Consider the following 14,073-nt stretch of genomic DNA (forward strand, 5'->3'; position numbering starts at 1 on the left):
GCTTGGGGATGATGGCTCCCTGCAGGACTCACCTTCCCTATTATGAAATGATTATGACTTTCTTCTTCATTTGCTGCATGGAAAATACATTAGATTATGAAACCCCAATGCCTGGGATCACCTGCCTTTGATCATCAGTTCTGTGACCCTCTTTCACTTTCAGACCCACACCTCCTCCTCTGTAAATAGTTCTCACCTCCTGTCCTTACCTCCCTCGTTTTACCCCGTAGTTAACTTCTGGGGTCTATTGTTTCCCTTCAGACTATTTCTTCCAGTTTCAGTTTCTCACAGTTTTTCTCCAACACTGTTCTGGTCTCTCCCTTATTTTAGTACCTTGATATCCATTTCCTACTTGCTAATGTTTTACAAATAATTTCCTTTTCCACACCAAGTTTGCAGCTTCCGTCTCACCGTGTGACAGTATTAGGGGCCATGTGTTTCCTCCTGAAACATGGTACTATCTCCCCTCCAACAAGAAGTCAGTAAATACTGAACCTGGTCGAGTAAGCCTCTCACAGCCGGCTACTTTCCTTCCCCTTCATTCCCCTCTGCTGCAAATAAAGTGTTGGTCCTGATTTAGAAGCTACAGCTGAACATCTAAGGACTGGCCTCTTTCTCGTTCAAACTGTAGTCATATCACTGAAGTCTGGGAGAGTAGAGTGAAGATAAGTGTGGAATTAGGCACTGACCGTTTCCAACCCTGGGCTAAGTCTTTTCAAGGCAGCATAAAGCTGGAGAGGCCAATGGCTCACGGCCTCAGCTGGAGCCAAAGAGGAGGTCTATCTATGGAGGGGAAAAGTGGGACTTGGCCACCCTGGACCCTGCTGCTACCACTGCTTCTAACGTGCTCCACAGCCTCAGAGAACACACCAGGCACGGCTTCTGGTCTTCAATGATAAAATGGAAACGATGAAAGATGTGTGCTCCTAGATTTTTCTGTTGGCAATGGTGCCAGAACCTAGAGCTTCAAAACGAAGGTGAATAAGTGAAAGTTTTGCAGGGCTGGCTTTTTCTGGTTGTTCATTGCACCTGGTCGGCATCTGTCTGGAGCAGCAGCAAATGTAAGGAATGAGCTTCAGTAAATGGAAGACCCCACCCACCTCCAGTCCCAGGAAGGAGGACTCAGTTGCATCAGCTCCAGTTCCAAGGAGTCTCAGGTCAGGGGACACGTGTGCTGGGGAAAGTGAATCAAGACCCCTCATCCTGCCGCCCACTCTCAGCCCAGCCACAGCTGGGCTTCTTCACAGCAAGGCTGCCTCTCAATCCACCAGAAGTTTCTCTCTGTGGGGAAGCAGCCAAGGACTGGAAGTGACTGTGCTGAACACCAACCCTGGGCCAGGCACCATGGTGGGCACTTCCTACCCAGTGTCCTGTTTAACCCTCTTTGATGAGGACACTGAAGGACAGATTTTCCCGGCCAAGGGCACCCAGCTTGTAAGTGGCTGGACCAGAAGATACAAGTGTGTTTTCAAGCCTTGAGTTGCTTCTACTATAGCACAGGGCGTCTCACTTCTGTAAACACCAGACTTTCGCGAAAGCAGAGAATTCTGGTTCTTAATGCCAACTCCCTCCCTCCCTCTCTCTTCCCTATCTATCACCAACCACCATTGGCCCCATCTCCCTTTCCCAACTCAGCTGCCTGAACTTCAGACTGCAATTCACACCATCCCTTGCACCCACCAGCAAACAGAACCTCTCTGTGGGGATGGCAGAGGCTATGCCAGCCTGGGGCATCCATGGACCTGCCCCTGTGCTCTCTGCAGGGCCAGGACGTGGGCACACACAGGGTGGACAGTGCCTACGTGTAGAGGGTCAACACAAGGCGTTTCAGACCTAAGTGCTGCTTTAGTTGGCTATAAGCATCCTGCTTTACTCCAGAAAAGACGGTAAATCAAACCACAAAACGTGTGTTTTAAGGTATAATGTTTTCATAAATTCACAAAACAGACTGGCTAGCAAGTCTGCCATTGAGTGTGTGTGCAGACTCTTTATCTATCCTAAACCGTGGTGCCTCCGTGTTTGGGGCTGAGAAGTCCACTGCTCTGCCCCGTTTCCTGGTACGAGCACACTGGGAAAATAAAGAAATACGTGTTCTTGATAAGTTGTGCTCACCAGGGCTCAGACCCTTTTTCCCATTTTGCATGTTAAGGAAGCATGTGCCTAAGATAATATGAATTGAGCAAAAGTGACCCCAAAGGAGAATAAGCCTCTATTTAACCAGGCAATCAGGATATGGAATAATCCTAGTGGGAAGGCACTTTAAAATTTAGAATGAATTACTTAATTTTAAGCTCATATTTTTGCAGGAGATTTTTTTTTTAACCTGATAATCATACCTGCCATACCCAGCTTATTTAAGAAACACACAGTAATTAAAAGATCGGGGTTCAAGAAATCACAGCCATGATTTATAAGCAGGTACAATGTTACCTTTGGAACACTCCAGATTAATATTTATAGCCCACTTCCCCCAGGTTACCGCATTTCTAATGCTCACTCGAACTGGGCTGTGGGTTGTAACTACAGATGATGCAGAATCTCTGGGCTCAAAGGCCCACGGCATCCCCACTGGAAGAACTAATCCCTGGAATGTTCCAAATCTCTGCCTGTCCCCAGGGAAGGGGGCACCGATGACCCTGAGCACAGCGTGCTCTGCAAAGCCCACGGACCACCAGCAAGCGAGTAGAAACCCCAAAACGCTCCCTCCCTCCCTCTGCCACACACACACACACACACACACACACACACACACACACACACACACACACACACACACCGGGACGCTTACTTTGCTGACAGGCAGTGAGGACAGAGAGAGCAGCCAGCAAGATCGAATTCCCGGCCATCGGAAAGTTCTGGTTCATGGCACTTTCGACTTGGCAAGGCTGACCTTCCTTATAAGGCGAACAGAGCTGAGAAAGGAGAGAGAGAAAAAAAAGGAGGTTCAAGCGGCTGCGTGACCTTTGCCCTGGAACAGGAATCAGAGAGGCAGGCGGGTCCAGGTTGTCAGTCAAAGATCTTCACCTGGATCAGGCACAGCTTCCCCGACCTGCTTCAGATCTCCTCAGGCTCCGACCTGCGGGGTTAGCCCTCCAGCCTCAGCACCTGCTGCTAACCCATCTCAGCCAGTTCGAAAACAATTCCCTCTCCTTCTCTTCCAAAGTCTGGACTCCTTAGTCCCCTGCCTGGCTCCAAGGCCTTGATGAGACCTTTCCCACCTCCCATGGGAAAAGAGAGGCGATGGAAGATTTTATTTAACCCCACTGAGATTAACATGCTAATTTAAGCCGATTCTAACTTTATTGCCTAGTAAATGGAAGATCTAGGATTTGAACCCGTGTCCAGCATATTCCAACAGTGCCCTAAGCCCCCCGCCAGGCTTCCTCCCACTGTCACCCCAACTCTCCCATCATCGTGGTAACCATAAATTTTTTTAGTTGAGATATAATTGACATATAGCATTGTCTTAGTTTCAGATGTACAACATAATGACTTGAATATATGTATATATTGCAAAATGAGCACCACGATAAGTTTAGGTTAACACCCATCACCCCACATAATTACAGTTTTTTTCTTGTGCTGAGAACTTTTTTTTTCTGTGGTACGTGGGCCTCTCACTGCTGTGGCCTCTCCCGTTGCGGAGCACAGGCTCCGGACGCGCAGGCTCAGCGGCCACGGCTCACGGGCCCAGCCGCTCCGTGGCATGTGGGATCTTCCCGGACCGGGGCACAAACCTGTGTCCCCTGCATCGGCAGGCGGACTCTCAACCACTGTGCCACCAGGGAAGCCCTAGTAAAATGTTTTTAAAAGGTTTATATTCCCTATATAAACTCAAAAAAACTACAAGAGTTTGTGAGAGTTTAGCTTATTAGTTAATCAGTGTTTGTTACCAAAATTATACTCTGGATAAGGCAAACCAGAGAAAAGTTTGGTAATATAAAAACAACCCCGAACCATGTGAAAGAACTGTTGTTATGAAATGTAAACTCTAAATGTAACTATTTCTGAATAATTTTGCTGATAGATGAAAAGATATATAACTATAGACATGTTCTCTCAGACCAATTGCATCCCCCCCAATTATTCCCTGACTTCACCCTCTGTGTTCTATCCCTGTCCCTCCAAAAAACGACAGCTTGTTGTCCTGGTTTCCACTGGTACTACGGCAAGCCGTCTCTGCTGCCAACAGGCCTGGCCACAGAGAGACAGAAAACACACCACCTGCCCGAGGATGCCCAGAAACCGTCAGTGATCACAATTATCAAGGACCATAATACTCCTGATTGAAAACTAGCCCAGAAAAGGGTTTCCACGTGCCTAGTGTTTATTTCATTCTCTTGCTGGAAGTCCTGACCAATTGAAAACACCGTAACAACGCAGCAATTGTTTAAACAAAGCTCAGATTAACCAAACTTGAGAAATTATGCCCCAGCCTACATGTTGCAAAAATTCAGGGAATTTCAGCGGTCCTGCAGAACAGTTTCTCCCCCTTCAGAAGCTGGAGCACTTTGCTCTGTGACCCTGGGTGTGGAAATCAAGCTACAGAGTGCTAAAGCATTTCCTACATTGGGGAGCCCTTTGCCCTGGGATGGGCAGGGCACAGGGGCAGAGGATTACAGTAGGTTACACCAAGCCTCAGGCAGAAACTGACAGCCATCCAACACCAGAAATGTCCCATCCAGGCTCAAAGGCAGAGACAAAAGGGGAGCAGAAAGGAGAGGAAACTAAAGATGAGTCCCCAGGGTAGTGTAGTGAGAAGAGCACAAGCTTTGAGCTAGTGATCTAGGCTCACGTCCCTGTATGGTGTTGGCGAGTCGCTAAACATCCCCTGACCTGTTTTCTCAAAGGGAAATAATAGGACCAACCACACAGGGTACGTCTGATGACAATGAAATAACATGCGGGATGCAAACAGCACAGAACGGGGCACGTGGCAGGGTGTCCACGAGGTCTCTCTGCCACCTCCTCCATGCCCTCAGGCCTGGTGGACGCAGAAGAGACAAGATCTATTTGTCGGGAAGGGCCCAGTACAAAGCAGCGATGATCACAGGATGCCGTTATAATTTCCCAGAAGAATGGAAACAGAGCACTTGAATTGCTTCAGAACGGCTCTTGACAGTAATAGGTTTGAACCTGAGTTGTCTTAAGTGTACATAAGGCTTGGGAGAGGATAAAGTAAAGCAGGATCTAGAGACCGGGAGAGGGAATTAGAAATTCTCGTTGACAAGCCCCAGCACATGCAGCCCCACACACACACACACACACACGGGCACACATACATAAACACACTCATGTACAGATTCACACACATTCCTACACAGTCACATTCTCATAAATACGCACACTAACACACACATATATTCTCACACACACACACACACACACACACACACACACACACACACACCATTCTACCCTCATGTCTCCAAAGGGGATTTGTAAACTGAACATTTGGACCTCAAGGCACATATTCTTACAAAAATAACATTATAAATGGTGGCCACGTTCTCAGGTGGCTTCACGGTAAAGAAAATTGTAACCCATAAGTGAGGTAACATGCTGCATATTGGCAGTTGAACAACAAGAGGAATTAACACTTCATTTGCCTCTTCCGTTTAATTATTAGTAAATTTTTTTAAACCAAATAGTATTTGAAATGGAGCACTTTTAAAAGAGGGCTGTTGGCAAAAACTCCCTGCCCACCCCCCCATGGAGAGAAGCCAGGCTCCCTGTGGGCCATGCTCAGAGCTGGATTCATATATACTTGCTGGGACCACAGCAGCAAGAGGCAGGAGGACCCTGGGCCCAGAGGGCTGAGACACCCTGGACGGGCCTCGGTCTGACGGGGGCTCTGATGTCCACCACCCCAGCTCCCAATTCCACTCAACAGAAGGGAAGTTTCGAGCACTGTGCCAGGCCCCATGCAGAAATGTCTCAACTAATCTGCATAATCAACAATGAAGCAAATGTTTTATTCCCATTGTTCAGATGGAGAAACGGAGGCTCGGGGTTAGTGACTGGCCCAAGGTCAGTACAGCCCAGCCCTGCTGCTCCCAAAGCCTTTGTGCTTAACTTTGGCTGTACACTGGAATCACCTGGGGGTCACTAAAAATACTGGCGCTTAGCTTTCCCCACCAAAAGCAATTCTGATTTAATTGATCTCAGGTTCGACCCAGGCACCTGAACTTTTTAAAAACTCCCCAGATGATTCTAGTGCACAGCCAAGGTAGAGAACCACCGTCTTAACCGGTACTCTCAGTGAGGTCCTCACCACCTGCCACCATCACCTGAGGTGATATAAACACGCAGATTTCTAGGCCTCATTCAGGATCCGTTTTTGAACATCAGTGTCATGTTGGTTAAGCATCCACGGGCTCATATAACTCACACAACACTGCCCTAAAGTTGTAAATTATTCTCAGTTTACAGGTAAGGACACTGAGACCCAGAGAGCTTTGGGAAGCTGGTCTAGTCACACCACCTCACTGCTTCCCAAAGAGGAACGATCACACACCATCTTGGGGTGCGGTTGGGGGAATGAACCAGCTGGTGGAAGCCAAAGTGGGTGTCCTTGGAGCCCAGGAAGGAAGAGGAACGGGTGTAGAAGGTTCTGCAGTGGCTGGAGGGAAGAGGTGAGGGTGGGAGGAACGGGATCGTGGGGGCCTCAGGGTGCAGCCCAGGAGAAATGGAGGGAGATTTCCACGACAGGACTTTGGGGGGTGCCTGGGTGGAGGAAGGAGGAAAAGACAGACACAGGAGAGAAATCGAGGCTGAGGTGGGGGAGAAGGGGTGCTCCGAGGTCTCAGCAGAGAGCAATCTGGCTGGAGCCGGTGTCTCAGCTAATTCCTCATCAGGTCCACCAGTACTTGCCCGCTAACTGGTTTTGATGTCCATTGAGACTTGGCAGTTCTCACTTTAGAATCACCAAAGGCGCTTTTGAAATAGACACGAATTTGACTGAGAAATCTCTTGGATTTTGTGACATCAGCACGGCCAGCTACTGCCTCCGAAAACTTACTGAGATTTCTACACACCAAAGGAAGAGAGCTTTGCCTCCTCCGAACTAAGACACGACGTTTCTCTTTGGCTTGTCCTTAAGGCGTACGTGTTAGTTCGTCTCCCGTGCGTTGCCCAGTCCCTTCACTAGGCATCCTAGCCTATGTAGGTGGGACAGAAATCTAGCATGCAGGGGGTGCAGTGTGATCGGGCTACTTCAGAAAAGGGGGGACTGTGGCTTCCCCTCCTGTCTCTCTGGGGCTTGTTAAAGCAAAGGAAACGGCAGCTATTCCCCCTCTTGATGAGAAAACACAAAAGGTCGCAGATTAAGAGCAAATGGTTAAAAGCAGCACGGCCTTTAAATTGTGGCACTAAATCCGCCACGGGGCTGACACGCCAAACCACGGTAATTGCCTCACAGCCCAGCCTGGGCCAACATGACTCACAAGACACCCATCTATCAGATGGAAGGCCCAGTCAGGTCCTGCAGAGGAAGAAATATAACAAAATAAATTAGGAGCTTGGGATTAACAGACACACACTACTATATATAAAATAGATAAATAACAAGGACCTACTGTATAGCACAGGGAACTATATTCAATACCTTCAATAATCTATAATGGAAAAGAATCTGAAAAAGAATATATATATATATACACACATACCTACATACATATATATAGTATACATATTTCTGGGTAAGTGGCCACGTCCAATTCACAAGCCTGTCCCCGAGTTAATATCCCTAAAGCCTGTGTCTATCATTGTTTAGGAGTGATGGGTGAGGGGTAGGCTTGTATTTTGTAGATAATCCAGGTCTTGTGTTTTGTCTGTATTCACCAGCCATCCCCATGCAGTCAGATGAGCCACAAGCATGGGGGTGCTACTTTTAAACTGGAAAGAAGAGACTCTGAGGTTAACAGGATATTATCACTATAATGGAAGAGAAAGACATCTCTCATGGTAGTCAGCTGTCACAGGGTCCCACATGCTAGTGGATCACCCCCAAAGAGGAAAACCCTAGCGTGACACAAACCTAGGCATGAAGGCCTATGACTGCTTTGTTCTGCTACCTTAGCAAAAGGATAAGGAATTTCAAAGATTGGATGCCTGGTTTTCACTTTCCTTTTCTCTTCCTTTCTTTCTTCTTGTTTATCCCTCCTGCTTTACCTTAGATTGTGTTTGGTTCTCGCCTTTGTTTCTGGGACTTCGTTAGCAAAGCACCCTTGGGATTTCAGTCTCTGGCAGTTTCTGGGACCAGAATTTTAGGCAAAACAGCTTCCTCCGCCCTCTGCGTCTCCCACCTCCATGAGCCGATTTTCCATCCCCTTCTCAGAGGACCCATCGGCTTATCATCTCTTTTCATCCCTGATTTGTATTCGGAAGATTCTGAGCCGCCACACATTCAGAGCTGGGAGTCATAGCTGAAACTTTGTCCTTTCCATCGAGAGAAGTTATATTTCGTCAAACCACTAGGGGGAGTAAACCCCAGGGTTACCAGAAATCAGGGATTCAGCAACCTTGGTAGGACGCTGGAGTGTCACCATGGGCCAGCCTCCCCCGCTCAGTTAAACTTCCTCCTCCAGCTTTCCACATGCCCTGAGAATGCACATCAGCAAAACTGGAACAAGTCAGTTAACAGAAACTGTTTGCCAGAATCATTTCTAAAGGATGCCCTAAAAAATTTCAGGTTTTCAGAAATCAACATATTGACACTTCCCAGCAAGAGCTTGTGATAGGAACAAAACCCACTGGTGCTTAAATGTAAAATGACCAGAATTTAACCCTTAGTCCTGACCCACTCAAAACTAGACACAAGCCAAACACAGACTCTGCCCTAAAGGCTTACATTCCATTGAGAAACGGTCCAAAACAGGACGCAACACGTCACATTTGGCATCCCTGCAGGAGGTAGTCAGGAATGAGAGGTGAGAAAAGACAAAAGAAGTCCCATTTGGTGGACAAGCAGCCAAGAGAGGAGATTCCATCTTTTAAATTTTATTTTATTATTTAAAAATTTTTTTTTTTTGCGGTATGCAGGCCTCTCACTGTTGTGGCCTCTCCCGTTGCGGAGCACAGGCTCCGGACGCGCAGGCTCCGGACGCACAGGCTCAGCGGCCATGGCTCATGGGCCCAGCCGCTCCACGGCATGTGGGATCTTCCCGGACCGGGGCACGAACCCGTGTCCCCTGCATCGGCAGGCGGACTCTCAACCACTGTGCCACCAGGGAAGCCCGAGATTCCATCTTTCGGTAAATATTTTGAGGAATCAAATATCACATCTTGGACTTTGATCCTTCAATGTACCTCTGGCTTCTAGAATAGTTTAGTAAAATTTTAAAGTACTCTGCAAAGTACTTTACATAAATTCTTTGTAGAGGAGCAGGTCAAAGAGCTGAGCAGGGTCTGGAAAGATTCTCAGGATCAGTCAGAGAGTTTGGCTGATAAAACATCAGAGAACGGGGCTTTCACCCACACATGCAGTGAGAGTCCCACTTCACAGTGACAGAGGAAAATCTAAAGCAAGGAAAGGAAGGAATGTGAAGATTCTCAAGAATACACGTAAGTAGTATTTGTCCGTTCATTCATTCATTCCCAAATGCGCTGAGCACCTACCACTCGCCAAGCTCTGTGCTAAGTACTGAGATACAGGGCTGAGCAAGATGACAGCATCACGCTCTGGTGGAGTTTACAGAGGCTTGAGGAAAGGATTAACAGGGCTTCCCAAGGCTAATTAATTCACCATCACTGTGATGAATGCTGTTAAGTGCGTAGTCGCTGATGCCATGGGAGCATGCATCACCAGACTAACCTAGTCTGGGAGGCCAGAGAAGCCTTCATAAAAGTGACGTTTTAGCCGAGGACTGATGATAAAGGGTGAGCCAGATGAGTGCTGTGCAGGTGTGTGTGTCGAGGGTGGATAGGCAGGAGAAAAGGGAATGTTCCAGGCTAAGGAACAGCAGTAAGAAGGCCTGAATAGGGAAAGGCCCTGGCATGGTTCAGAGGATGCTGAGAGAAGTCTAGCCTTGGCTGTTACATAAAGACCTGGGAGAGGGTGGCACCTGGTGAGCCAGGGCCAGTCCACGCAGGGTGATGTCAGGAATGCTTACTTGAGACCAGAGCTTCTTGACCGAGACGATTTTGCCTCCCTCCCCTCCAGGGACATTTTTACTTGTCACAACTGGGAGTAGGCTGCTACTGGCATCTGGTGAGTAGAGACCAGGGATGCTGCTAAATATCCTACACTGCACAGGGCAGCCCCACAGCAAAGAATTCTCCCACTCAAGATGTCAACGATGCTGCAGAGGAAAAGCCCTATTTTAGAATGAGAATCAGGAACCATGCAGGGGTTTTAGGCTGGGAGGTTTGGCGATGAGATTTCTTTCAAAAAGATCACTCTAACTTCAGTGTGGACTGATGGGAGAGAACTATTAGTGTAGATCTAAAGCGATCTGTTGGGAAGATCTATTGTCGTCCGGGCAAGAGGAGGTGTGGCCCAGCCTTGGGGAATGTCGGTGTGAATGGAGAAAAGTGAATGGATAAGAAAGATACTTAAAAGAATAAGTCAGTGGGACTGGGTGACAGATTGGTTGTGGTGAGTATCTTAGCCCATGCTCTTGAAAGCAGCAAAGCCCGAGGCAAGGCTTAAATGCTGATGCTTTACTTGGACGGCAGGGTACCAGGGCAGCAAGAGTGAGGGAAAGGGAAGTAAGAATGACGGGAAGCAGTGTGTTTCCACCCAGACCACTGCTCCAGATGAGTGATGAGACACAGCTAGTCACTGAACAGGCACCCAGCCAGCCACCCAGGATATCTTTAGATGGGGTGCTGGAGTAACTGCACCTTAGAACAGTCCACTGGAGAGAGGAAGGAGAATATAGCTTCTATCTCCCATCCCTCACTGGTCAAAGTTTCCCCTGTGGCAGTTTTAAAACATATCTTCAAAATCTCCCAGTAAAACACATCTGCAGGGCTTCCCTGGTGGTGCAGTGGTTGAGAGTCCGCCTGCCGATGCAGGGGACGTGGGTTCATGCCCCGGTCCGGGAAGATCCCACATGCTGCGGAGCAGCTGGGCCCGTGAGCCACGGCCACTGGGCCTGCACGTCTGGAGCCTGTGCTCCGCAACGGGAGAGGCCGCAACGGTGGGAGGCCCGCGTACTGCAAAAAAAAAAAGAAAAAACCACATCTGCAAACTGTATCCTCTATCGTGAATCTGGACTGGCCTGAATTACTCACTCATATCCAGGAGAACACAGCAGAAGTGATGCTGTAGGACTTCCAAGGCCAGGTCATAAGAAGCCATGCAGGTTCTGCCTTGTTCACTGGAGCACCTGTGCTTGGAGTCCTTGGCTGTCCTGTAAGGAGCTGACGACCCTAAAGCCACTGTGCTGGGATGAAGCCCAGGCCACACAGAGAGCCCAGGTGGAGGGGCTCTGCTTCATAGCTCCAACCACAGACCCTGTCAACAGCCAGCACGCACTGCCAGCCCTGGGAGTGAAGATATTTTCAGATGATTCTATTGCACGAGCATAGGGTCACTCATAGCCATGAGTCACCCAGCTCTGGCTTAGACATCAAGGAGCAGACAGGCCAGTCCTACTGTGCCCTACTGACCCACATAATCCACGAGCCTAATTAAATGATTGTCTTAAGCCCCTGAACTTTGGGGTAGTTTGTCACCCCCAAAGTCACTGGAACACCTTTGTTACAGGTTAATGACTCAGGCTTCTCGTTTGTATCATTTGGCCTGACATCACCCCAAACTCTGCCATGTGGCACTTCAGACAGGAGCCAGGGACACCAGCAGTATGGCTGGGGGTCCTCAGATGGCAGATTACAGATACCCCACAGGGAGTCAGCCAACCACAGTGGAGCCTAGGTAGAGCATGTGGCAGAGAATTCAGGAGAGACATAAGGTTAAGGCATCAGGCATGGTGTGCTAATATGTCTGATACAGAGGGTGAGGCAGCGGGAAGGCAGGAGTTAAGGATTCTCACATTTCTGGTTTCTGACTTGAGCAACCAGGTAGATTAATGATTTTAATTGAAATCATTAGTGCAATTTACTGAGAGAGGAACTGGATAAAAGGAGGGGGCTCAGTTCGAGGTACCTGTGTGTGCATTGGATATGGCAAGAAGTAGGAGCCCAGAACACCCAAGAGGCTCAAAGTCATTGATCTTAAGACTCCAGGGCCCCAAGAGGGCTTAAGAGCCTGTCCTTGAATCTTCTTTCATGTGCGATGAATATTTTTCCAGGTCTCTGGTTGGGACCCTTGTCCAGCTGAATTATGTATTTCAAGGCTAGTGTGTTAGAGAAGGCAAAGGGAGCCTCCAGGAAAGGACACGGCATCTGCAAGAGCTGCCATATATAAACACATGCCCTATATCCCAGTGCTGGAAGGAGAAATACCATCAGGTTTACTTATTATTTTTTTTAATGTGTGGGGAAAATATTTTAGTTACCTTTAGTATGTTGGAACCCTTTCTCAGCATGCAGCGCCCCTTTCTCTTCCCTCTCACTTTTTAACCCAAATTGCAAATGTTCTGTATATGCAAGATGTTGGCCTGTTTTGCACTGCATGTTTAGATAATTGGTGCTCTTGTCAATGTTGCTTTAGTTCACGGATTTATAATATCCCTAGGCCTGGAGGAGGTCTCAAAAGGAAATAATGCAAAATAATCACCAGTGCCTGGATGCCTGAGGTGATCCAGGATCCAGGTGATCCAGGAGCCTGCCACCTCCTGTCCCTTACCACAGGTAGGCAGGATCCTCTTCTGAAACAAGAAGTCGAGGTCAGGTCTAAGGACAGATCTGAGCTACTCTGATTCCTGTGAGGGCAGAGCCTACGGGTCTCCCAGTCCCAGCTGGGACTCCCGGGACCCACTCCCTGCTGCTCTCCCAACACACAGTTTCAGGTTCTTCCAGACCCCGTTCCCTCAACCCCTCCGCTAAAATTAAAAAGGCCGTGCCTGCCGCAGTAGTAACTTTTGATTATTTACAAAATCGTATCGGGGCGGGGAGAGGGGGCCAGAATTCAAGGAGGAATGAAGAAAAGGAGGGATGAAGCATTCACTGAGGCACCACTTTCCTGTTCTGGGGGGCTTTATCACAATGAATCCTTACAAAATCCTGTTGGTATTAGTCACCCATATTTTTTACATGAAGAAACTGAGGCACAAAGAGATTCATCAACGTGCCCAAGATTGTGCAGCTAATAAGATTCAAAGCCAGAGTCCATTTTTCACTCCAGTCCAGTGCTCTGTGCATCATCCCTTTCTTCCCTAGAGTCTTTGTATCCACCCCTCTATTACTCCTTTGTTTTTTTTTAACATCTTTATTGGAGTATAATTGCTTTACCATGGTGTGTTAGTTTCTGATCTATAACAAAGTGAATCAGTCATACATATACATATGTCCCCATATCCCCTCCCTCTTTCATCCCCCTCCCACCCTCCCTATCCCTGTCCCACCCCTCCAGGCGGCCGCAAAGCACCGAGCTGATCTCCCTGCGCCCCGCGGCTGCTTCCCACCCCTCTGTTACTCTTAAAGAACAGAAGGCATTTCTCTGGTTGTGGGGAGACCGGGCTGTGGGCACAAGAACCACTGTACCTCTCCCTGCGCGCCACCAGATGGCGCCGTGAGAGGCTAAAGTCCTGCTGCTTTTTACCGGCGCCCTTGGCGAGACAGACAAGCGTGGGGTGGAACAGCTGCAGGGAGAGTGTCAAAACAGAGTTCTATTTAGGAAAGCGGAGCCTTCTGCCCGGCCCTGTTTCCCACCGGGATCCTTGGTTGGCTCTCCACAGACTATAAATGAATTTGCTTTTTTCTTCCTTCCCCATCCTACTGCTAACCCACATCTCGATTCTATTTTCTCTCCAACTCTGACACCAGGGCACGAGTCCCACCCACATCAGGGAATAGTGTGTCCTGAAGAGAGAGGGCAGCAGGCAGGCTGGGTGGTGCAGAGTCGGGGCCCGCAGCCGGTGCCCAGAGTGACTGGTGGGCCATTTCCCACACAGACCCTTCCCACCCGTGGACCATCACAGCATTCCCACGACCCCCCCCCGCCCC

General features: G+C 48.5%; 1 protein-coding gene across 1 annotated transcript in view; it reads right to left on the bottom strand.

The window, feature by feature from the left end:
* The window catches only part of MGST2 (microsomal glutathione S-transferase 2), a 31,054-nt gene extending 28,208 nt beyond the window's left edge, over nucleotides 1-2,846 (bottom strand). Inside the window, 1 exon segment of the mRNA XM_007445532.1 lies at nucleotides 2,789-2,846. Coding sequence (XP_007445594.1) covers nucleotides 2,789-2,846 — 58 coding nt within the window.
* Between the last annotated feature and the right edge of the window lie 11,227 nt (nucleotides 2,847-14,073).

This window comes from Lipotes vexillifer, unplaced genomic scaffold (genome assembly GCF_000442215.2).
Source record: "Lipotes vexillifer unplaced genomic scaffold, Lipotes_vexillifer_v1.1 scaffold219, whole genome shotgun sequence".
Taxonomy (NCBI): Eukaryota; Metazoa; Chordata; class Mammalia; order Artiodactyla; family Lipotidae; genus Lipotes; species Lipotes vexillifer.